Here is a 23084-nt window from a genome sequence, read left to right on the forward strand (position 1 = left end):
GCTTCCTAATTCCTTTTCATTCTAACATTGAAATAAGGGGAATTTTGAATTGAGCCTATCTTGATCTCTCTAACACTTCTGCTAGGCAGGGCAGGAATTATCCCCATTTTACAGATGAGGAAGATGAGGGTGGGAGAAATGAAAGCATTTGTTCATGGACATCCCCTAGGAGGTGTAGAAAGAGAACTCTCCTTTCCCCTGCTGTGCCTGTAGTCTAATCCAGAAACTTTGCACTATCCCCTGCCCCTCCTTAGCAGGGCCGACTGCTGGGTTTGGGGAGATCAGAGTCTGGTGGGCCTAGAACAGGTCCTTGAACATGGTAAATATTTGTGGGATTGATTAGAGATAAACAGAGGAATCCCTCCCCAGCTTCATTTCCCCAGAAAAAAAAAAAAAATTTCTTGGTGACAATCCCTCTTGGAGATAAAGCTGTGGCTCAATTCCTTTGGTCGGAAAGACAGATATGCAAGTCTGTCCCTGGGGCCGGAAACAAAGGCCTTCTGGTTTAAGAATACTGGCGGGAGTCTGGGCTCCTCTGATAGCTTCGGGGAGCTCTGTCCCACTTGAAAAAGGGAGGAGACATCGGAAGTAAAAGGAAAATTTTTATGATCTCCAGATAAGCCACCTGCCCACAATCTTTGCAAACAACAACCCCCACTACACTACCTCAACCCTTCACCACCAACTACAGAACTTAAACACCTCCTCAGGACGGATTCCAGCTTTCTTCTGGCTTAATGAGCTCACAAATCTTCTAAGAATTTGTCAGTGTGATAAGGCATTAATGATTAAAACGAGATCAATTCCATCCAACAAACTCTGGCTAAGTGAACCAGAGGACAGGGAGCTGGACCTGGAGGCCTGAAGTTCTGAGTTCAAATGTAGCTTTGAGATATTCATTAACTGGGTAAATGGTATTAACTCTGCCTCACTTTACCCCTCTGTTAAAAAAAATGGAGGTAATCACAGCACTTCCCTACCAGGATTGTTGTGAAGATCAAAATATAACCGTGAAATGCCTAGCACATAGTAAATGCAATATAAATGCTAGCTATTGTTAATAATCGTATTACTGTGTGTGAGGAAGCCCTGAGCTTAGGGGTTGGAGATAAAAGATTCACATTTTACTCTGTCCAAAGTAAGGGGAAGAAAGACGAGCCCACAGATCTGTGATGTGAAGAGGAGGGAAGATCTGTTTTGGATTGAGCTCTAAGGAGTTTCTTCTTCTTCTTTTTTTTTTTTTTAAAGGTTATTCTTTTTAATTATAGCTTTTTATTTACAAGTTATATGCCTGGGTAATTTTTCAGCATTGACAGTTGCAAAACCTTTTGTTACAATTTTTCCCCTTCTTCCCCCCACCCCCTCCCCCAGATGGCAGGTAGTCCCATACATGTTAAATATGTTAAAGTATACGTTAAATACAATATAAGCATACATGTCCATACAATTATTTTGCGGCACAAAAAGAATCGGACTTTGAATAGTGTACTATTAGCCTGTGAAGGAGATCAAAAATGCAGGCGGACAAAATAGAGGGATTGGGAATTCTATGTAGTGGTTCCTAGTCATCTCCCAGAGTTCTGAGTTTCTTCTTGTGAGACCCTAGACTCCTGACTGCCTTACTTTGTGCCTCAGTTTCCCCAGGAGAAGCGTTAGGCTTGGGCAGGACACTTCGCCTCCAAGTGCCTGGGATTCCTCCTCTGTTCTGAGAGGGGCTGGCGCAGCCCACCCAGATTTCTCTCCCAGCTCGGAAACACACACCAGTTGCATCGGCTCCCCTCCCCCACCGGCCAGGGGCTCTTCCCCGCCCCCAGCCCTGGGTTTGCTGCCGTTGGAATGTGGACGAGGGGGGAGGGGAGGACGAGTCCAATGGCGTGGAGGAGGGGGGCGTGAGTCCCCCTGGGTCTGATTTGGCGGGGGTGTGAGCCCTCTCCCCGGGGACCAGGGAAGACGGGAGCATCCTAATGATGCTTGTGGAGAGCCTCGGCTCACCCCCGCCGGCCGAGCCTCCCGAGCCCCCTCCCGTGCTCCCCCCGCGCCCTTCCGCCCCCGACCTGGTTCACCTGTGGGGAGGGGCGGGGGTGTGGCTGCTCCTTGTCCCGCCCCCGCCCCTGTGAGCTGGTTGGGCGCCCGGGACCCGCGTTAGTTCTAGGGCTGCTCGCGCCCCCTCCTCGTAGGGCAAAAGACCCCTAGCCGGATGCAGCCATGTGCGTGTGCGGCCGCCTGCATCCCCAACTGGAGGGGAGCCGGCCCGGTTGTCTCGTAGTTCCGCCAGGTGAGAGGGCCTAGGACTGGGGGGCGGGAGGCGGGGTGGGGGGGCGAGGGGCGAAGGACCACTGCCCTCTCGGAGCGCTGGAGCCCTTTCCGGTCCTCTCCGCCCCCCCCCCACTCTGGCCGGGGCGGGGGGGGGGACGGATCGGGATCCGGCCCAGGTGTGCTGGGATGCCCGCACTGCCCCGGAGCTCGGAACCCCGATGGTCTCCTGTCCGCCTGCGGGAATCTCAGAACCGAGCCCTCCGGGTGTCCGAGCTGCAGGCGCCTGAGAACCGGGAAGTGAGACTTAGACTATAGAACCCCCTGCGGGGATCTAAGCTGGTAGCACTAGGAGAGACGTAGTACGTTTTTTTTAAATGCCGGACTCACCCCACCTCCCGCTCCCCCCAAAAAGGGACCAGTTCCATTTACCCGGCCCACCAAAAAAGAGGATTGTGTGTGAAATCTTGGGTCTCGCTTTTAAAAATAAATTCCATCCATTACTTTCAAAGCTGTTTTGCTTGTCTGGGCTTCTATCTAAGCTCTTTAACACTTAAGAAAAGTTTCACTTCTTTTTGGCATCCCTATTTCTAATCCCTTTCTCTCCTTTTCCCCCACCATTTAAAAAGTAAAAAACAAAGTGGGGACAAACTATTTCAACTTAATAGCTAGTCAAGCCCACACAATGGATGTCCCCCCAAACGTACAACTTTCTGCATCTTTTTAATCCAACATCTCTCTTAGGAGGTGAGGAATGTGCTTCCTTTTCATGCTCCCTGAGAACTGAGTTCTTGAGGCTTTCAAAGTTTATTTACTATGTTGTTCTTGTATAAATTGTTCTCTCGTTACTGCTCACTTGTCTGGTTGATCTCACTCGGGCATCTCCGAAATTGTCTTTTCTTCCAGCACAATAATGTTCTATTATCAGACCCCGATTTCTTTCAGCCATTCCGATGTAGCACTTAGAGAAGAGCCTTAAACCTTAGAATTTGGAATCATTGCTTAAAAAAAAAAGGATGTAGGATTTTGAGATGAAAGCATCAGGTTTAGAATTGGGGGAAAAAAACTTTAAAATTTAGAATAAGTCATCAGATTCAACCCTCTCATTTTGCAGATGAGAAAACTGAGACACCTGGAGGTTAATTGGCTTGCTCTTAGTCACTTATTAGTAAGTGCTTTGAGGCAGGATTTTTAAAACTGAAAGTTTCAGAACTGGAGTACTCCAGGCTGACTTTAGATGGAAAATTTCAGAGCTGGAGGGACTTTAAAACTTAAGATGTCAGCTTGGAGGGCCCAAGATAACAGCTGGAAAGACCTTAGAACTTGAAATACTTAATGTCGGAGGTGGGAGGAACCTTAAAACATATGTCTGAGCTGGGAAGAAAATGGTACCATAAAATGTCAAAACTTAAGGGAGCCATAGGATATAGGATTTCAGAGTTCACAGGGACCTTAGAACATTGAATAATAGAGCTGAAAGGGACTTTAGAATTTTTCTCTATATCAGTCATGTTGTGAAAGAAAACACAGAATGAAAGGGAAAAACCACAAGGGAGGGAAAAAAAAAAAAAGTGAAAATATATGCTTCAATCTGTATTCAGTCTCCATAGTTCTCTCTGGATGCTGTTCTCTCTGGATGCTGTTCCATGTCCATTGGAATTGTCTTGAATCACCGCTTTGCTGAGAAGGGCTGTCTATACTAGTCGATCATTACACAATCTTGCTGTTTCTGAGTACAATGTTCTGCTTCTGCTCACTTCGCCTAGCATCAGTTCTTGAATGATTTTAGCGAATATAATATGTTCTATTGGAAGGGGTTGTACTGGTCTCCTTGGCCCCGAAGGGCAAATTTAAATGAGAACAGCAACTGGAACTTAGGAATTGGTAGCATGTCAAGGAAAAACTTGTCAAAAACAAGTTAGAGTTAATACAGATCAGATTTGGCTGACCTTAGGAGTCATTCCCCTCTCCCCCCATGTCTTCCAGTCTGAGCACTTGTTGGGGAAATTATAGAAGGGATTTATGGTCTGGTAGGTGTAAGTTAGATTCTAAAACTTTTGATTAATTATGATTCTGTCATCTGGGAACTCTTGTAGAGACATACTGAAAGTCTCACATTATCTTTGTGAATAAGATAGAAAGATGTGTGATGAATGATATTAGGTGGGTTTGGAACTGGTTGAAGGAAGACTGGTCTTTAATGGGTTGGAATCACTTTGTAATGAAAATTCTAGTGGAGTTTCAAGGTCTTGAGTTTTATTGATGGGTTGAATGCAGCTATAGATAATGTGTTTATTTAATTTATAGACAACACAATGTTTGGAGGGATAATACAATCCAGATCCAAAAAGGATTGGTGGGCTGAATCTCAAAAGAAGTTTAATAATGGAAAAATGTAAGAGCCTTTTTGGATATGGGTTTGAGAAATCAATGGCATAAGTAAGAGATGTAGAAGAGTTAATGTGAGTCTACCATTGTGTGACTACCCTTTAGTGTCCAGAAAGGCTAATTCCATTTTAGGCTGCATGAAGAAAATCTGATATCGAGACAAGATGATAGGTAATCCTGACATCCCCTGCCCTTCATCCCGTCAAGAGTTTGTGTTCTGTTCTGGGCAGCCCAGTTTTTGAAATGATTTCCAGTGGTGACTAGGTTGGTGGGTACCTAATCTATATTCCAGATGATCTGTTGGAAAAACTCTGAAGACGCATTTGGAAGAGGAATCTTCAAATACAGTGTGTCCCAAAAGTCTTAGTGCATAAAGCTTACTAAGACTTTTGGGATACCCTTTATTTGAAAGGTTGCCCAATGGGAGAGGAATTAGATTCACTCTATTTGACCTTAGAAGGCAGAAAACTTAGGGTGGTGATAAAGTAAGGGGAAATTTTTGGGAAGAGGGATTGTTGCTTAGAGGATCTTTTTTTGCTCAAAGGAACATCTGTTTTAAGAATTAGAGCTGTCCAAAAGTTGAATGGGTTTCCTTAGAAGGTAATGAAGTCCTAGTCCCTGGAACTCTTCAAGGGGAAGTTGAATGACTATGTGTTGGGGATATCATTAGTGGTTAGATAAGGATTATATTATTCCAGGGATCTTTAAGCTTTTTTGTGACCTAAATCCCTTGGACAGTGAGTCTGGTAAAGCTTATGGATCCCTTTTCAGAATCATGTTAAATGTATAAAATATGTCAAAAACAGAATTATCACCCTGTTTTTCCTACATTCCCGGCCTCCAGGTGACCCCCGGCGATCTCTTCAGGCTCCAAGATTCTTTGACATTAGTTTCCAAGCTGGGCTTTGTTGAACGGGGATGGGGCGTGTCTCAGGTGTGTCTCAGACCATACTGCGATATTTGTGTTGAAACCGCCACTGAGATCTTTGATTCGTTTTTTTGGGGGGAAGAGAGAGGACATCTACAGAGGGTGATGGACTCACCTAGGGTCACACAAGGAGCTGGGGAATTGGGGATTAGAACTTTTAACATGAGAGGCAGCGTTGCCCAATGCAAGAGGACTAAGTACTCAGTCCGAAGGCCGGGGTTCAAATTCTGCCTTAATCGGGCTTAAATCATTTCCCTCCCTGGAACTTTTGTGTCTTTCAAGTGGGGAGTAAATAATATGAGGGTCTTTGCCCTACATCCTATGGAAATGCCCTTTAATTAGGGCCTGTGCCTTCAGGGCCCTTTCTGTCATTCTTGGCTGGTTTGCTTTGCTTTACAGAACAGATGGAGGAGCCTCCAGCTTCTTTCCATCTTGTAGCATCTTGATTCTTTGCTTTTGCACTCCACCAGACAGGGGAGGGAAGCCCCAGCACCCTTATTTCTGACACCCAGATGTCTCTCCCCAGTCCCTCCCCTCGCCCTTTGTAATGGAGTGGGAAAAGGGTTGGACTGGAAGTCAGTGGAGGCCGTGAGCAGTGGCAAGCTCCTAAGCCTCGGTTCCTCATTTGTAAAGTAGGAGCTCAGACTTTGGATCTGTCTCTCTCCCTATCGGGCAGCTAAGTGGAGCCGTGGGGGACAGAGTGTGGATCTGAGCTCTAATGTGGCCTCAGACACTAGCTGCGCGACAGGTTACCATGTGCCTCAGTTTCCTCATCTGCAAAATGAGCTGGAGAAGGAAATGGTTGACCGCTCCAGCGTCTCTGACAAGAAAATCTCCAACAGGGTCGTGAAGAGTCAGACATGACAAAAAACGATGTGTGTGTGTTTGACTTACCCAGCCTGGGCTTAACTGTAGGCAGCTGAACCAGACATGAGCGTCAGCATTGCCCTTAACGCGGGCACTTCTGCCCATCTACCCTCCCTGGGTGCCCCCCCACATCACCATGTTTCTTGGTCATTTCAGAGCAACTGGATGCTCGGCGACCATTGGCCCATGAGTGCTTGGGCGAAGTCCTGCGGGTCCTCCGACAGGTCATTGGCAAGTACCCCCTGCTCAACACTTTAGAGACTCTCACGGCTGCTGGGACCCTCATCTCCAAGGTCAAAGGTGAGCTGGGAGGAAGAGGGGAGATGGAGGACTTTTCTGGGTGACCTGTGAGGGCCAGGACCGCACTTGCCCGCCTGAGCCAGGCTTCGCATAAAGTGGGCCGAGGATAATTTGGGATGAGGGACCTGTTCTCTGGCAGTACTGTAGTCCCTGGGTGACAGTAGTGGATGTTTATGAGACACCCCCTGTCTGCGGATTGCATCCAGCACTGGGGGAGATGAACAACGGGCCCCAGTCCCTGCCCTCCTCAGGAAGTTCAGGTTGAACAGGGCCCTAAGATGCCAACATAGACAACTGTCACACAACTGCTGGGTTAAGAGGGGGCAGCGTGGTGGCTCAGTAGGTAGAGCACTGGCCCCGGAGTCAGGAGGACCTGAGTTCAAATCTGACCTCAGACACAACACTTCCTGGCTGTGTGACCCTGGGAGAGTCACTTAACCCCAACTGCCTCAGGGGAAAAAAAAGAAAAAGCGCATTAGAGAGCTGTGCTTGGAACTCGGTGAGCCCCAGGAAGGACAGAGTGGGCTCCCTGGAGGGACGCGCTTTTGATTGGAATTTAGTAGGGACACTGGGGAGGAGGATGAGCTTTCCACGAACATGCAGGCAGAATAAGTGAAGGATGGGGCAGGGGCTACAGCAAGAAACCGCGTTTAGGAGGCACATGGGCTTGGCTCGTGCTGGGTCAGGGGCGCTGATGGGGTGCCCACAGAGCCGGGCTCATCCCCGAGCCAGAGCCTCCCCAAGGCGGAGGCCGGACTCTGCGAGTGGGGAGGGCCCAGGTGAGCCCTCAGGGTCACTGCCTGATGATTAGGCTTTGGGAAGAGCAGCTGTCAGGAGAGAGTCCGGGAGGGAGCCCTGCCCGGGGCCGGGTCCCCACCCGGCTGTGCTGCCATCGCAGGGCCAGCTTCCTGGGTGCGTGTCTGTCGCATCGGAGGGGGAGCCCCTCAGGGGGAGGGCTGGTTATCTTTGGGTGGGGTTGGGGTGCCGCTGCTGGTCTGGTCAGGGAAACCTCAAACACTAGCAAGTCGCATCATCTGTGTCTGAATTTCCTCCTCTGTAAAATGAGCTGAAGAAAATGGGGCCGTAGAGAGTCGGACTAGTCTGAGATGACTGAGCCACAGCAATGGGATGGTTTCTGGGGTTTGGTCACAGAGGAGGGAGGAGGGCCCCCGAGAAGCAGGTGCTGTGGGTCCCTGCCCTGGAGGCCTCCATTGCCCTCTTGGGTCGCCCCATGGGGGATTGATCCTGGAATCCAGGGCTGCCGTGGGTCTGCCCTGGGCCTCCCATTAGAGATTTCCGGCTCTCCAGGAACCCACTTTGACTGGTTGTGGGGGCTGGGGGCTCTCCTGGGCTGCTTTCTTATGTCTGATCGGGTTAACTCCTGGATGCCTTATTACAACCCCTTTAAACTGTAACTTTAAAGGGCTTCCTGGAGAAAGCTCTGACTCCTGCCCCCTACCCCCTAGGGTTCCATTATGAATCAAACAATGAGGCTGATAAGCGGGAGTTGGAGAAGGCTCTGGAGACCATTGCTGTATCGTTCAGCAGCACGTGAGTGACTGTGGCCCTCGGGGCCCTCCCCGTCCCCAGGAGAGGAAGAAGGGGTCTGCGGGAGCCCCCCCTGCCCCTCTCTACATCTTCAGGCAGAGAGGGTGGCACACACCAGGCAGGCGGCCCCAGTTTGAATCCTGGTTCTGTGCTCACTGGGATAAGAGCAGGCCCTTTGCTCTTTGGACCTCAGTCTCCTTTTTTGTAAAATGAAGGACTGGAACGGACCCATGGGTCCCTTAGCTGCTCTGGCCAGTCACTTCCTGGGTGTCTCCTGAGCTGTAAAATGGGTCCATCTTACCTCCCTGTTATCAGGAATGAACAGGGTTGTGGATCTCAAAGCACTGTATAGTTTTGTGAGATTATTGATGGCCTGGAGGAATGCGTGCCGTGCCTTCCTCAGTACCGCCGGCCTCCTTACCAGGCTCTCTGCCCCTTTCTCTGTTCAGTGTGTCCGAGTTCCTCATGGGTGAGGTGGACATCAGCACCCTCCTTTCAGCACCTCTCAGTGACCAGAACCAGGTAAGTGGACCCGCCCCTCCCTCTCTTTGTCTGAGGGTCCTAGAGCTTGCAGGGCACCTGATCCCAGGTCCGGGAAAGAGAATCCTGGCCGGGGGCCCAGAAACCTCAAGGCTGACCCGCCTCCGCCTCTGCCATTGGCTCGCCTGCCATGGGACCTTAGGCAAACCTTTCTGCCCCCCACCCCGGACCCCGGGTCCTTTTCTGTCTGTCGGGGCTAACACTCCTGCCAGGGACGGCTCCATAAACGTAGCAGGAAAGTCTCGGTTTCCCTCCTGATACTTGGGGAGCTGCTGAAGATCCTTTAGCGCATACAGCCTGGGCTAGCGCAAGGAACAATGGACTGGGAGGGAGGAGGAACCTGTGTCCCAATCCTGGTTTTGCCCCTCACTGGCAAATCATTTCAGCCCGGGTCTTATTCCTCATCTGGAAAACGGAGGCAGCAGGACTGGTAACACCTGCCTCCCGGGAAGCAAGGCAAAGGTTAAAAGTAGGAAGTGCCAGAGTTGGGCAGGCCCTCTGCCTGTCAGGGCCACAGTGAGTCAGAGGCAGGAGTCACCAACGAGAACCACAAAGAACGTGGAACGGCAGGGCCAGAGAGGGAACCTCGGGACGGAGAACGCCGGAGGCCGAGAGGGAACCTCGGGACAGAGAACGCCGGAGCCCGAGAAGGAACCTCGGGACAGAGAACACCAGAGCTGAACCCTTTAGAACAGCAGAGCTGAGAAGATAGAAGTGACACCCCGGTGTCACATGTATTGGGGCCAGTCCGCCCTCCAGACCTGGGCTCTTCCTTGACATCTCATCTCCCACCCTGACCAGTCGGGATCTCCCACACTCCCACGCTCGACAGTCCTGGATGGGGGTTCCTGGGCCTCGGGGGTCTTCCAGAGTGGGTGGCTCAGGCTGGCTTCGCGTTGCCTTGTGGGGCCTCTAACCCGTCCTCTCCTGCTCTCCCCAGTCCGTGGAAAACCTCTATGGAGACCTCTCGGGGCCGTGCACAGACAGCATATCCCCTGGTACTGAACCTTATGGTAAGCTGGCCTGGAGCATTGGGGGGTCCGGCCCATGGCGGGAGATTCCCTGCCCTGAGCAGCTGGGGGATGGCACCCATTGGGCCTCATGGCCTCCAGCAGGAGGGCCCAGGGCCCAGTGTCTCTCCCTGGGGGCTCACGAGCCCCGGATTTGGGATTGTCGAGGCTCTGGCTGGAAGAGAACACCCAGCTCGGCCTCAGGCAACATGTGGTCTGAGGAATCAACCCTGGAGCCCTCGGGAGTGGGTCCCTGGGAAGGGGCGCGGGGGCTTGAGGAAAGGCACAGCCCACGCTCTGGCCCTGCTCCCTGAGCATCTTTGAGGAGAACAACTTGGGAGCTGGGAGAGGCAGGGGAGAACTCACGGGGAACCCGGGCCCGTCTCCTGGGTGCAGGCTGCCTGCTGGCAGACGACGTGGACGTGGTGCTGCAGCGCTGCGAGGGGGGCGTGGACGTAGCCTTGCAGTACGCCAAGAACATCGCCAAATACATGAAAGACCTCATCTATTACCTGGAGAAGCGGACGATGCTCGGTGAGACCCAGCGAGAGCTGGATTCCTGCGTGGGGGAGGTGGGAGAGGGGGAAGGCAAGGGTGAGGCTCAAGAGCCAGGAAGAACAGCCGGCTGGCAGAACCTAGATCGGAGCTGGGAGAGCCTTAGAACCCAGGTCAGGGCTGGGAGGGCCCTTAGAACCCTGGAGGTCAGGGCTGGGAAGGCCCTTAGAACCCAGGAGGTCAGGGCTGGGAGGGCCCTTAGAACAGGGCTAGTCAGGACTAGGACGGAGTTTAGAGATTGTCTAGTCCGTTTCCCTTGTGTTACCGTGGAGCTAACTGAATAGAGCCACACAGACCGTGCCGGGCTGAGGTTGCAGAGGGTCACTGACCAGCCCCCAGTCCAGGCATCCCCGGGGCCGGGAGGCTGCTTTAGAGGAGGGAGCTCAGACCTGCCCTTGGAAGGTAGAGGGAGGCAGAGGCCATTCCCCAGGGTGGGGCTGGGATGCTCTTCCTTGGAGACAGACGCTGCTCTTTCTCGTGACGCCCCCCCCCCCAGTGGGCAGAGCCGTAGCTTTGGACTTTGGGGCCTGTGCTGCTTTGAGGGCCTCGGGCCAGCCCACCCAGTCTGTCCTGCCTCAGTGCCCTGAAAAAGGAGGGCATTTGACCAAGTGATCTTTAGGATTCCTTCCAGCTCAGATTCCCAAGTCCTGGAAGTCCAGGAACTTTGCAAAGTGGAATCCAGAGGACGAGGATGCCCAGGGGACGGGATCCTGCTGCCCTTTGCTCCTGTAGGCCAGGCTCAAGGGCTGAGCAGTGACTATCCCCCCTTCTCTCCCTTTGCCCAGAAATGGAGTTTGCCAAGGGTCTGCAGAAGATTGTCAACAGCTGCAAACAGACAATCACCCAGGAGGTGGGCAGATGCTCCCGGAGACATCCCCCCCTCCTGGGAGCAAAGGATGGGGGCGGAGTCTTTGCTAGGGAGCGAGGTCCTTGGAGTGGTCTGGCTCTGTGGATACAACAGGGGTGGGGCTTCTTGGGCCGGATGGGAGGGGGAGATGAGAAAAGAACCTCCTGGGCTTGACAGGGTTCCTTCTTTCTGCAGCCCCACATGCCTTTCTTGTCCATCTACTCCCTGGCCCTAGAGCAGGACATGGAGTTTAGTCATGGGATGCTGCAGGTGGTGACTACCCTGCAGAACCAGACCTTAATGCAGGTAGGAGCCTTCCCAACCCTCCTCCCTCCCTCTCCCCATGCCCCTGTCCTAAAGCCTGGTACACAGGGATCCATGACTTGGGCTCTGACTTGTGTCCTGGGAATTCTGTGCAGTATGGGGTGGGGCAGCAGCTGTTGCCTCCCTGGAACTCTCCCGTGGCTCCTGACTGGGCAGGCTTCCTCTCCCTTGTGGGGGCATCGGGCATCTTTGGGGATAGATGGGTGGGGGGAAAGATCACCTGAGCCCATGGTGACTGGCTAGGGTGGTCCCTGTCCCACTAAGCCACCCCCCCCCCCCAGGGCCCTGTGAGAAGCATCCCCAGGTCTGGGCCGGGGCTTTCTCCCTCATCCCACACGCGTCTCTCCTCAGCCCCTGACCCTGCGGCGGCTGGAGCATGAAAAGAAAAGGAAGGAGATCAAGGACCAGTGGCATCGGGCCCAGAGGAAGGGGAAGGAGCTTGGGGAGGGAGGGACTGAGGCCGAAGGGAGGCCCTCCCAGACCCCTCTCTTACACCGAGAATGACGAGGCTCAGAGAGGGCGGTATTTAGGGCCTCCTCACCCCCAGCCGTTCTGGTTAGGGAGGGCTAGGGCTTTTCCCTTGAGCTTTGAGAGTCCCTGAACCTCCTGGTGCCCCCCGCGGGCCTGGCCAGCCCTCTGGCCTCTGGGGAGCAGGGTCTGCCCCACGGCAGGAGTTGGGGACCCACCTCCCTCCATCCCCCCCCTCTCCTCGGGCAAGAAGGGAGCCAACCTGGGAAGGGAGAGCACATGGGCGCCAAAGGGACTACGAGAAGGCGAAGTTCCTGACCGTGAAGGCCGAGGAGGAGCAGGGCAGTGGCGGGGCGGCGGGCGCAGGTGGCGGGCCCAGCAGCGCCGCCACCAAGGCCCTGGACAAAAAGAGACGCCTGGAGGAAGAAGCCAAGAACAAGGTGAGGAGGGGGCGTAGGGGTGCCCAGGGCCAGGAGAGGAGGGGGCACGGGGGCACCCAGAGCCCCCAGAGAGGAGGGGGCGGGTTTCCCCGACCCCCCCCCCTCCTTCCCTTTGGGCCCCAGAGGGGAGCTAGGGGTGAGAAGAGAAGGCTGGGGCGGGGGGCTGGGGAGGGAGCCCAGCCTGCCCGTTGGGATCAGAGCTGGCAACGGTGGCTGGAAGCCTCAGGCTCCCGTCTATTGGCAAGTGCTGAATCCGCGACTGCCGTGTTCCAGATGTCGCACTTGTCAGTAAGACCCGAGCTCGGGTTCCCGCTTGGTTGATAGTGAGTGCGGTAAAACCTGTTCTAAGCTGCAGAAGAGATGGCCTCGGTGTCCATGGGGTTTCCTGGCCTGAGCCGCCCCCGGCTCACTGGGATCTTTGAGAGGCACCAGGAGTAGCAGAGAAGGAGTCAGGAAGATGGGTTAGAGGCTCGTCACACAGTGTATGAGTGTGCCTAGTGAAGAGACCGGAAAGAGCTTTTCTTTCTTCCCTTCTTCCTTCCCTTCTTCCCTCTCCCCTCCCTCCCTTCCCCTCCTTCCTTCTTTCCTTCCTCCTCTTTTTCTTCCTAGTTACATGTAAAACAACATTTTTTTAATACACATACATTCATTTTTACATATTTACATATGCATCATGTTTGGAGAGAAAAGTCAGAATAAAGGGGAAAAACAGAAGAAAAAATGAACATAGCCTGGTTTACGTCTGGTCTCTCTCTGGGTGCGATTAGCATTTTCCATCCAAAGCCTCTTGGGATTGCCTGGGTCACTCAACCACCGGGAGGAACCCAGTCTGTCAGGGTTGATCATCGCGCAGCTTTGCTTTTGCTGTGTTTTCCTGGTTCTGCTTATTTCAGTCAGCATGAGTTCATGGATATCTTTCCAGGCCTTTCTGAAATCAGTCTGTTCATCGTTTTTTATTGAACATAGGGTTCCATCATTCTTGCGTGCCCTAGTTTATTCAGCCATCCCCACTTGCTGGCCTCCACAACCTCCTGGCACGTGTGGGTCCTTTCCCCTTGTGATTCCCTGACAGACCCACTGGGGGCCCTGCGGCTTCAGAGGGTGGGCCCGGCTTTTCTGAGGGGGATGAGCCGGGTCTGGCCCCTGCGGGATGTGGAGCAGCAGTTCTGCATCTCCCCAGGCAGAGGAGGCCATGGCCACGTACCGCACCTGCATCGCCGACGCAAAGACGCAGAAGCAGGAGCTAGAGGACGTGAAGGTGAACTCTCTGCGCCAGATCCAGGAGGTCATAAAGCAGAGCGACCAGATCATTAAGTCGGTGAGTCCTGGCGGCGCTGGTGGAGCGGCGAGCCCCTCCTGGGGCCGGAGCCACGGCAGCCGAGGGTCCTGGGCAGCGGGGATGGCAGAGGGTGGGCCAGGCCAGCTGGGGGGCTCCTCAGGCAGATGCTGCCATCGGTGGGAGGTGGAGCCGGAGCCCGGGGAGTAGCTGAGAGTTCAGTTTGGCCAGAACAAAGTGTGGAGGGAGTGACGTGGACATGTCCATTGGGAGGCAGGATGATAAGGGCCCTAAATGTCAGGCGTTTGTCCCAGCAGGAATAGGGGGCTCCGGGGGCAGCGGTGTGACTGAGCAGGTAGAGTGGGCGGGAAGGGAGACCCCGTGGGACACCTTTGCAGTGGTCCTGGTGAAGATCTGGGGGGGGGGGGTGAGAGTGGAGGCGAGAGAACGGATTGGAGGCCAGGAGGGCAGAATTAGCCTAACGACCCCCAGTGAGGGCCAAATTAGCAGGAATAAGGAACTGCAGGAACAAACAGCTGGAAGGCAGTAGATTTAGGAGCAGAGACGGCTAGTTCAGCTGCTTGTGAGTTTGGGGGCTGTGACAGTGTCCCTGTGGGGCGTCGAGCAGGCATCTGGAGAGGCAGGATGGGGAGTCAGGGAAGAGAGGAGGGCAGAATCCAGGAGGGGAGACTCCTCTCTTTGGGAAAATAGAAAAAAAAAAAAGGGTCCCCCAATGGGCAGGATGTGGGAAGCTGTGGGGAAGGGAGGCCTTGGCTCCCGCCGTGCCCAAGCACTGTTTCTTGGCTGGTCTCTGCCTCTCTCTGTCCAAGCATCCCCGAAGGAGCCTTAGCCTGGCAGTCTTCGGCGCCCTGTAAATGCCGTTCCCTTGCTCCCACTGATCAGCATTTGCTCTTCAGGCCCAGCTGAGCCTGGGGCAGCGCTCGGAACCCGGGGCTTAGCGCTCTTCAGGCCCTTGAGGAAGGGTTGCCCGGCCCCCCTTACCTTGCCCGTTCTGACCCTGCAGGCCACCATCTCCTACTACCAGACCATGCACATGCAGACGGCCCCGCTGCCCGTCTACTTCCAGACCATGTGCGAGCAACAAGCCTCACCGGGCAGAATACGCCTCCCGTCGGCAGCTGAGGCGCGTGACCCGGACCGCATTCGATTTCGAGCCCTACGTGTCTCACAACACCTGGTAGGTCCCGCTCTCCCCCGGCCCCCCACCCATGGGTACCCACTGGTCCGGGCTTCCACCGCCCGGCATCCCCAGCCTTGCACTCGACACGGCTAGGGATTGAGGGCAGCAGGGACATCGGCTAAAGCCGTCCGAACGAAAGCCTGGCGAGAACTCGCGCCGCCGGGTGTGTGACGACCAAACAGAGGCGGGGGTCTCTTTGGTAGCGGAGCTGGCACTCTGTAGTGATTGCGTCATGCCCGTTAGTCCACTTGACCCTCACGACCACTCAGCGGGGGATGCAGCGGTTTTCTCCATCTTACAGATGAGGGAGTGTATTTATTTATTTGTTGGTTGGGTACTTTTTTCCTGAGGCAGTCGGGGTTCAGGGACTTGTCAGGATCCCACAGCCAGGAAGTGTCTGTGTCTGAGGCCAGATTGGAACTCGGGCCCCCTGACTCCGGGGCTGCTGCTCTCTCCCCTGCGTTCCCTGGCTGCCCCAGGGAGGGAGATTTTTAAGTGACTTGTCAGCCCAGGATGGTCCCTCTGTTGAGGCAGGATTCACCCTGGGCCCCCCGACTCCAGCTCTGCATTCCGGCTGTCTTGATGCCTGTGCTGCCATTCCTGCCAGTCCGGCCCCCACAGGCGTGAGGAGCGTCGGGGGGAGCAGAGGGCTCTCGGGCCGGGCTGTGGCTTTTCAGCAAACATGGCGATGGACTTGGAGGCGCTTGGGTCCCCCCCCCCCCCCACCTTGCCCCAGGCCCAGGACAGCCCCTCAGACGGCCGCCGCCCCTCCCCCAGCCGCATTATTTGGCTCCCTGTGGCAGAGACTGAGCCTGATATTCTTAAGCGCAGGGAGCGCAGCACAGGCTCACCCCGGGACCGTCGCCCAGGTGCCGTTCTCCGTCTCCGTGGGGGTGCGCCAGCCTTCCAGGCCCCACGTGGCGGACTTGCTATTTTCCAGGACAGTGACGTCCCTTTGGGCCTCAGTTCCCCCCTTCTGATAAGGGAGAAGGGACGGCGCTTTATGAGCTCAGAGGTCCCTCCCCGCTCAGCCCGATTCTAAGCTCGCTGCCAGCCCCAACATTCTAGATTCCGAGGTCTTTTTCAGCCCCGACACACTCTGTTCCGGGCTCTGAGGTCACTGTCTGAGCCCCCCCCGAATGTTTCCCCTTTTACGTTCTCTGTTTAGGTCACCCCTAGTCCGGGCGCGGAAATCCAGCTTCACGACCAATGAGTCGAGCGGCAGCACGGAGGGGAGCACAGTTGCGGGCTCCGAGGGAGGAGCGGTGCCCAAGGAGCGGCGGGGTGAGTCTGGGCCTGGGTCCGACATGGGCTCCCTCAGGGTCAGGTTCCTGCGGTCGTGCTGGGGGGGCAGGGCCCGGTGTGGGCCCACAGCCCCTGACGGACGTGGCTCCTCTCCAGGTGGACGGGGCCATCAGGTCCATAAGTCATGGCCCATCTCTATGACAGACTCTGATAGCAGCTTGGACCCCAGCGCCAATGGTGCAGGTAACATGGGTTTCTGAGGACTTTTCTCAGAATCTCTTCCCTCTCTGAAGGGCTCTGGGAGGCAGGATGGGGTCTCTGTGATGGCCCTGGAAGCCCCTTGCACCTGACCGCACCGCCCCACCCCCTGTGTCCCGGGCCTGTCTCCTGGAGCCCCCCATCGTGCCCCGTGGGTAATGTGGCCCCCGGGCGGGGTGTTTCCCAGCAGGGGACTTCCAAAAGATGGAGCGGACCTCCTCCAGCGGCACCATGTCGTCCAGCGAGGAGCTAGCCGACAAGGAGGGCCACGCCTCCGCCTTCGAACAGAGTACGTGGGGCCCTGCCCGCTGCCCCGGGGGCCAGCTTGGGAACGGGGATTTCCTCCCCGGGCAGGCCCTTAGCCTGGCCAGGGGCCCCAGGCTCTCCTCAGAGCGGGCGTCCCTCCAGGAAGGTGCCAGCAGTTCTATCCCAGTGCACTTCAGTGACAGACCCCCACCCCCCCCCACCCCCCAGGATCAGGAGGCCCAGGTTTGAGACTTAGTGGCTGTAGGTGACTCCGGCCAAATGGGCTCCTCATCTGCCATCCGGAGGGCATAGAGCAGGCCATGAGGAAATGGCGATGTGGCCATAGCAGCAGCTTTAGCTCAGTTAGACAAGCAGTTATTGAGTGCCCGCTGTGTGCCGGGCACTCTTCTGGGCACTATCTCTGCCTACAAGGCAAGTCTCGCGTTGTGTGGCACGGAGTTGGAGCCTGGGGGTCTGAGGTGCTGACTTGCCTTGGGCCCCCTCAGCAGACCTCAATGGCATTGCCCCCGAGATCCCGGTACCCACCGGCCCCTTCCGAAACGTGGGGCTCTCCAAGGCAGCGCAGACCCACCGGCTTCGAAAGCTGCGCACTCCTTCCAAGTGTCGTGAATGCAATAGCTACGTCTACTTCCAGGGAGCTGAGTGCGAGGAGGTGAGGGGGTCCGCTGGGAGTAGGGTGGCTTTCCCCTAGGGAGGACTGGGCCCGGGGGTGGGTCCGGGGCTGGCGGGGAGACCCCCTCCCCTTCCAAGGCTCTGCCTTGCTGCTCAGACCCCCTGCTTCCTCCACAGTGCTGCCTGGCATGCCACAAGAAATGTCTGGAGACGCTGGCCATCCAGTGCGGCCACAAGAAGCTCCAGGGAAAGCTCCAGCTGTTCGGACAGGATTTTCAGAAGGCAGCCCAGGGCACCAGCGACGGCGTCCCTTTCATCATCAAAAAGTGTCTGGCTGAAATCGAGCGGCGGGCGCTCAGGACCAAGGTGACGCCTGGGGCTGGGGGCTCGGGGGGCTTAGAGTGCTGAGGGCCTGGTTTCTGGGGACGGGGGGCCAGGGGGCTGGACTCTGGGGGCTCAGGGCACTGGGGGCCAGGGTGCTGGACCTTCCCCTTCAGGAAGGGGTGGTGTCTGTCCTCTGACTTAATACCCCTGCCCGAGGAAGGGCTTAGTCCCCCTTGGCGTCTATGATGGTGAGGAAGGCGTCAGAGGAGGTCACTTGGGGGTCTGGCCGTGTTCCTGAGTGTGGGACTGAGTCAGGACCCACGGGTGTGAATCCTCAGTCCTACCACTTGCCCGTTCCCACTGATGATGGCCCTGCTGTTTCCCCTTCCGGCCTCAGATTCTCCATCTGTAAAATGGGGATAATCCAACTTGGGTGGACTCTCTCATGTGGTTGCTGGGACCCTTAGCTCATAGAAACCTGAGCTGCTTGACCAGGGCTGGGGACCCAAACTTGGTTCCTTGGACTTCGATGCTTGGGCTCCTGCTGCCTGCCTTGCCCTGGTCCAAAGCGCTCTGGGGGAGAGGTCTCTGGGCTTCTGACCTTCTGTGTTCTGGCCCACACAGGGAATCTACCGGGTCAATGGCGTCAAGACCCGTGTGGAGAAACTCTGCCAGGCATTTGAGAATGGCAAGGAGCTGGTGGAGCTGTCCCAGGCCTCCCCGCACGACATCAGCAACGTCCTGAAACTCTACCTGCGGCAGGTGAGCCTCCTTGGCCAGGTCTGTTCCCCAGGACTCCCTGGAGCTTCCTCAGACACACGGGCCTCTGCCGCTTCAGAGCCACCCAGTCACCTCATCCCCAAACTGGTGACCTCCACAAACTCACCCATCTTTAGGCCTCGTGTGGGAACCTCCCCCAGCTAACTTCCTGTGTCTCAAAGAGCCCCCCAAGAGTAGATTGGGAGGAATTCAGTAGTCTGAGAGCGGTCTTGGCAGGGTGAGGATAGGGGGTGGAGAAAGGATGTCTTAGGATATCTCTGTACTTGAAGACTTTTTTCCTTTTTTTTTCTCCATTTTTTGGGGGTGACTAGGAAGGGCATTTGAGGTTGAGAGACTTGCCCAGCTAGTCTGCCCAAATTCTGTCTGAGGCTGACTTCGAACTCCTGACCTCCCCACTTCAGAACCACCTAGCTGTCTCAACAGAACTTTTTTAAAAAAAGTTATTTCTCCTTTTTGTTTTTACATCAGTCACTGATGGCTCAACAGACCATTTGTGGACAAGATAATAGAACAATTCAGTCGATTCAGAGCCAGATGGAGGCTGTGTGAGAGCCGTCCTAAAGTTTGGGGCGGCCCTGGGTGGGAAGCAAGGGGGATTTGCAGGAAGAGGCTGGATGACCAGCCACTCTAAAAGGAATTCTGACCAGATGTCCACAAGGGTTCCTTCTGACACTTGGGCTTCTGGAGTTTTTTAGGAATTTAGTTTAGAGAGGGAGCCTTTTTGAGTGGGCGTCCAGGCCAGATGTTTCATGTCGGAGGCGTGGGGCAGGACCCAAGACCCGGAGGCCTTGCCCACTGTGGGGGCCCACGAGTTGCTCCCTTCTTGCTGAATTGCCAGGCCCTCTGGTGCACCAGGGAAAGCACTGGTTTTGAATCAGGAGTGGATTCAGATCCTAGCTCCAATGCTTTTAGGGGCTAGACACATTGGCCTCCAGACTCCAGTTCCCTTAGGGCCTTATGGATAAGGAGCCTTTCATGGTCACAACTTATAAGGAGGCTGTTTGTGACATTTAATCTGCTATAGAGTAAGGGAACCATAGTTATTGAGAAATATTGTGGTGATGAGGTAGAACCAGCTGAATGTGGAGTCAGTAGGCATGGGAGCTGCAGATCCTGGCCCTGGAACCTAGAGGTTCTCGGACCAGAGGCAGGTGCCGATTCCTTTGTGAGCCTCAGTTTCCACATCTGTAAAACAGCTCTAATAGTCCTGTGGGGAAAATGCCTTCTGATCCTTGAGGTGCTAGAAAAGGCAGATGAGGAAGGGGGGTGGTGGGAACTGGCCCCCAGACCCTCACACCTCTCTGGTCCCCCACAGCTGCCCGAGCCGATCCTTTCATTCCGCCTCTATCATGAACTCATGGGGTTGGCCAAAGAGAGCCTTCAGGCTGAGGCAGAAGCCAAAGCGAGTCGGGGCCGAACTGAATCCGACAGAGACAAGGAGCAGGATACAGAAGCCATGATAAGCAGGCTCCGGGACCTGTTAAAGGAGCTGCCCCCGGAGAACAAAGCCACGCTCAAATACCTCATTCGCCATCTTCGGAGGTGAGGAGTCAGGCAGGGGCCATCCAGCTGTCCAGAGGGAAGAAGGGAGGGCAGACTCGTAGGCAGGACATTTGGGCTGTGACTCTGTTGAGAATGTTTTTTTAAATTGATAAAAGTCTTTTGTTTTTTTTTTTTTTTCCACTCACTTCCCCTCTGTCCCAGTGAAAAAAAGGGGGGAAAACCCCACTATGATAAATATTCATAGTCAAGCAAGACAAATTACCCCTTTGGCCAAGTCTGTTATCCAGTCCTTTGGTGCAAAGGCTCACAAATCCTTTGGTCATTGGATGGGTCAAAGTTAAGTCTTTTAGTCAAGCTATTTGTCTTTGTAATGTTGTTGTTAGTGTATCAATTATTCAATTTTGAATCTTTATTGATTTATCTTGGGTAAATTATTGGAAAAAAGACCCTGGGTAGGTCTTTCCACATCTGTAAAATGGAGATCTGATAATCACTGTAGCTCTAGTACCAGGCCTCTAGCAGTAGGATTGCTGTGAAAGTATCATATCAACTAATGCAAGGTAAAGCTCTTGACAAACCCTAATAGTCCCTTCCCCGGGTGATCGTGCAGAAAATACAACACAACCTTTAAATTGTTATGGAACCTGTACAATACTATCATTTTTAAAAATTTGGTATGTTTTTTTCACTTACATGTTTAAAAAAGTGTGATATAGTCTCTTTTTTAAAATTTTGAGTTCCTAGTTCTTTCCCATTTTTCCTTTCTTCCCCCCCTCATTGAGAAGGCAAGAAATTTGATACAGATTTTACATCTACAGTCATGAAAAACAATTTTAGGCCGTGAAATAAAACACAGAACCTCCCTCCTCCAAAATACAAACACAAAAATAGGAGTAAAATAAAATATTCTTTGATCTCCAGTCAAACTTCATCAGTTCTGTCTTTGAAGATGAATAGCATTTTTTCATCCTGAGTCTTTTGAAATTAGCTTGAATCTTTGTATTGCTAAGAATAGCTAAGTCATTCACAATTGATTATTGTACAGTATTATTGTTGTGATGGTCTCCTGGTTCTGTTCACTTTATATCAGTTCATATAAATCTCTCCAGGTTTTTCTAAAACCATCCTGTTCTTGTCATTTCTTATAACACAGTAGTATTCCAGCATAAGCATATACCACATTTGGTTCAGCCATTCCCCAAGTTGATGGGCATCCCATTGATTTCCAGTTCTTTGCCACCTCAAATAGCACTGCTATCAATGTTTTACATTAAGGCCTTTTTCCTTTTCCTTTGATCTCTTTGGAGTCAGCCTTAGTAGTAGTATTACTGGGTATTATGCATGGTTATAGTTCCAAATTACTCTCCAGAATATTTGGATTAGTTCACAATTCCACCAACAGTGCATATCTGTGGTGTTCTCTTCTTTAAAATATAATAATGGTTCTCTGGGAGCAGGTTTCTCAGAGGAGGTTTTCTGGAGGCAGCCTTAGTTTCAGTTAAAAGTAATAAGAGATAATCACCTCAAATACAGCCAGCTGATAAAATCCAAACGCTTATTTCTCCAAGAGCTCTTGCAGCTTTGTCCTTTGCTTCTGCCTCTGCTTTCTTCAGCCTCCAGCCAGCACAAAGGTGGAAGATGGAATGAATCTGACTCCACCTCCGAGAGTGGGCTTGGGGGCTTCTGTATCTCCCAGAGTGCTCCTCTCTGACTTCTGGCAATGTTCCGAACTAACTGACTGACTGAGCCTCTGTCAGCTTCTTATTTATGATCTCTTAAAGGTTGACTCCTCCTCTGAGGGAGGGATTAAGGGAGGTGTGAATTCACAAAGTTACAAAGTTAACTTTGTTAATCTCCCATACTTGTGAACTTCAATGAGTACTTAAATACATTAGTGAGTTAGAGAATTTGCTAAGTACCATGCTAAATTAGGCAACTGACATCACTTTGTAAGGAATCACTCTAAGGTGTGAACCAATAAGCATTGTATCTATTCCATCCAGTTGACACTAGGATTCTAACATCTCCCTTGAGTTATCACCTTGTTTCAAGTTCTGGCCCATAACATCTCCTCATAGGATCAGATCAATCATATTGAACCATGCTATTGTCTTTATCAACTCTAATGAGTTAACAGCTTGTAATGATTCTAGCACATGTCCCCTCCAACATTGATAATTTTCCTTTTCTGTTATAATAGTCAATCTGATAAGGGTGAGATGGTACTTCAGAGTGTTAATTTGCATTTCTCTAACCAATGGTGATTTAGAGCACCTTTTTTTTTTTTTTTTTTTTTTTAACATGATTATAGATAGCTTTGATTTCTTCTTCTGAAAACTGCTTGTTTATATCCTTTCACTATTTATCAATGGGGGAATGATTTGCAGTCTTTTTCTGGAGAAGGAGTGAGGCAATTGGGGTTAAGTGAGTTGCCCAGGATCACACAGCTAGTAAGAGTCAAGTGTCTGAGACCTAATTTGAACTGAGGTCCTCCTGAATTCAAGACTAGTGCTCTATCTACTGTACCACCTCCCTGTCCAATGACTTTTATAAATTTGACTCAGTTTATCTATATATTTGAGAAATGAGGCTTTTTATCAGAGATATTTGGTATAAATTTCCCCTTCTCCCCAGCTCTCTGCTTTCTTTTAATTTTTGTTGCATTGGCTTTGTTTATGCAAAACCTTTTTAATATAATTAAAATTATCATTTTATATTTCAGAATGTTCTGTCACCTCATTTTTGGTTCTAATTTCTTCCCTTATCCATAGATCTGACAAGTAATATATTCTGTGCTTCCCTAATTTGCTTATGGCATTGCCCTTTATATCTCAATCATGTACCCATTTTGACCATATCATGGTATATGGTATGGGTCCATACCTACATTCTGCCAAAACCATTTTCCTGTTTTGTCACATAGTGATTTCTTGTTCCAAAAGCTTGGGTCTTTGTGTTTGTCAGAACACTGGATTACTATATACTACTGTGTATTGTGTATTTATTCCAGTGAGCCATCACTATATGTATAATTTTTCTTTTTTTTTTTTTTTGCTGAGGCAGTTGGGTTTAAGTGACTTGCCCAACTGCCTCAGCAAACACACACACACGTGTGTCCCACAGCTAGGAAGTATTAAGTGTCTGAGACCA

At 52.7% G+C, this 23084-nt stretch overlaps 2 protein-coding genes across 2 annotated transcripts in view; one reads left to right on the forward strand and one right to left on the reverse strand.

Moving 5' to 3' along the window:
• Nucleotides 1-23084, forward strand: part of ARHGAP45 (Rho GTPase activating protein 45) — a 43368-nt gene that overhangs the window by 12224 nt on the left and 8060 nt on the right. Inside the window, 19 exon segments of the mRNA XM_031948031.1 lie at nt 6593-6736; nt 8203-8287; nt 8734-8806; nt 9765-9837; nt 10231-10368; nt 11175-11239; nt 11432-11542; nt 11912-12030; nt 12303-12468; nt 13649-13786; nt 14769-14860; nt 14862-14942; nt 16114-16229; nt 16347-16433; nt 16636-16737; nt 17201-17367; nt 17505-17693; nt 18276-18413; nt 19747-19973. Of these exon segments, the coding sequence (XP_031803891.1) occupies nt 6593-6736; nt 8203-8287; nt 8734-8806; nt 9765-9837; nt 10231-10368; nt 11175-11239; nt 11432-11542; nt 11912-12030; nt 12303-12468; nt 13649-13786; nt 14769-14860; nt 14862-14942; nt 16114-16229; nt 16347-16433; nt 16636-16737; nt 17201-17367; nt 17505-17693; nt 18276-18413; nt 19747-19973 (2311 nt within the window).
• Nucleotides 19895-23084, reverse strand: part of POLR2E (RNA polymerase II subunit E) — a 30136-nt gene continuing 26946 nt past the window's right edge. Inside the window, exon 8 of the mRNA XM_031948029.1 lies at nt 19895-20057. The gene's annotated coding sequence lies outside the window, so the exon portion shown is untranslated. The remainder of the gene's footprint in view (nt 20058-23084) is intronic.

Source organism: Sarcophilus harrisii, chromosome 1 (genome assembly GCF_902635505.1).
Source record: "Sarcophilus harrisii chromosome 1, mSarHar1.11, whole genome shotgun sequence".
Taxonomy (NCBI): domain Eukaryota; kingdom Metazoa; phylum Chordata; class Mammalia; order Dasyuromorphia; family Dasyuridae; genus Sarcophilus; species Sarcophilus harrisii.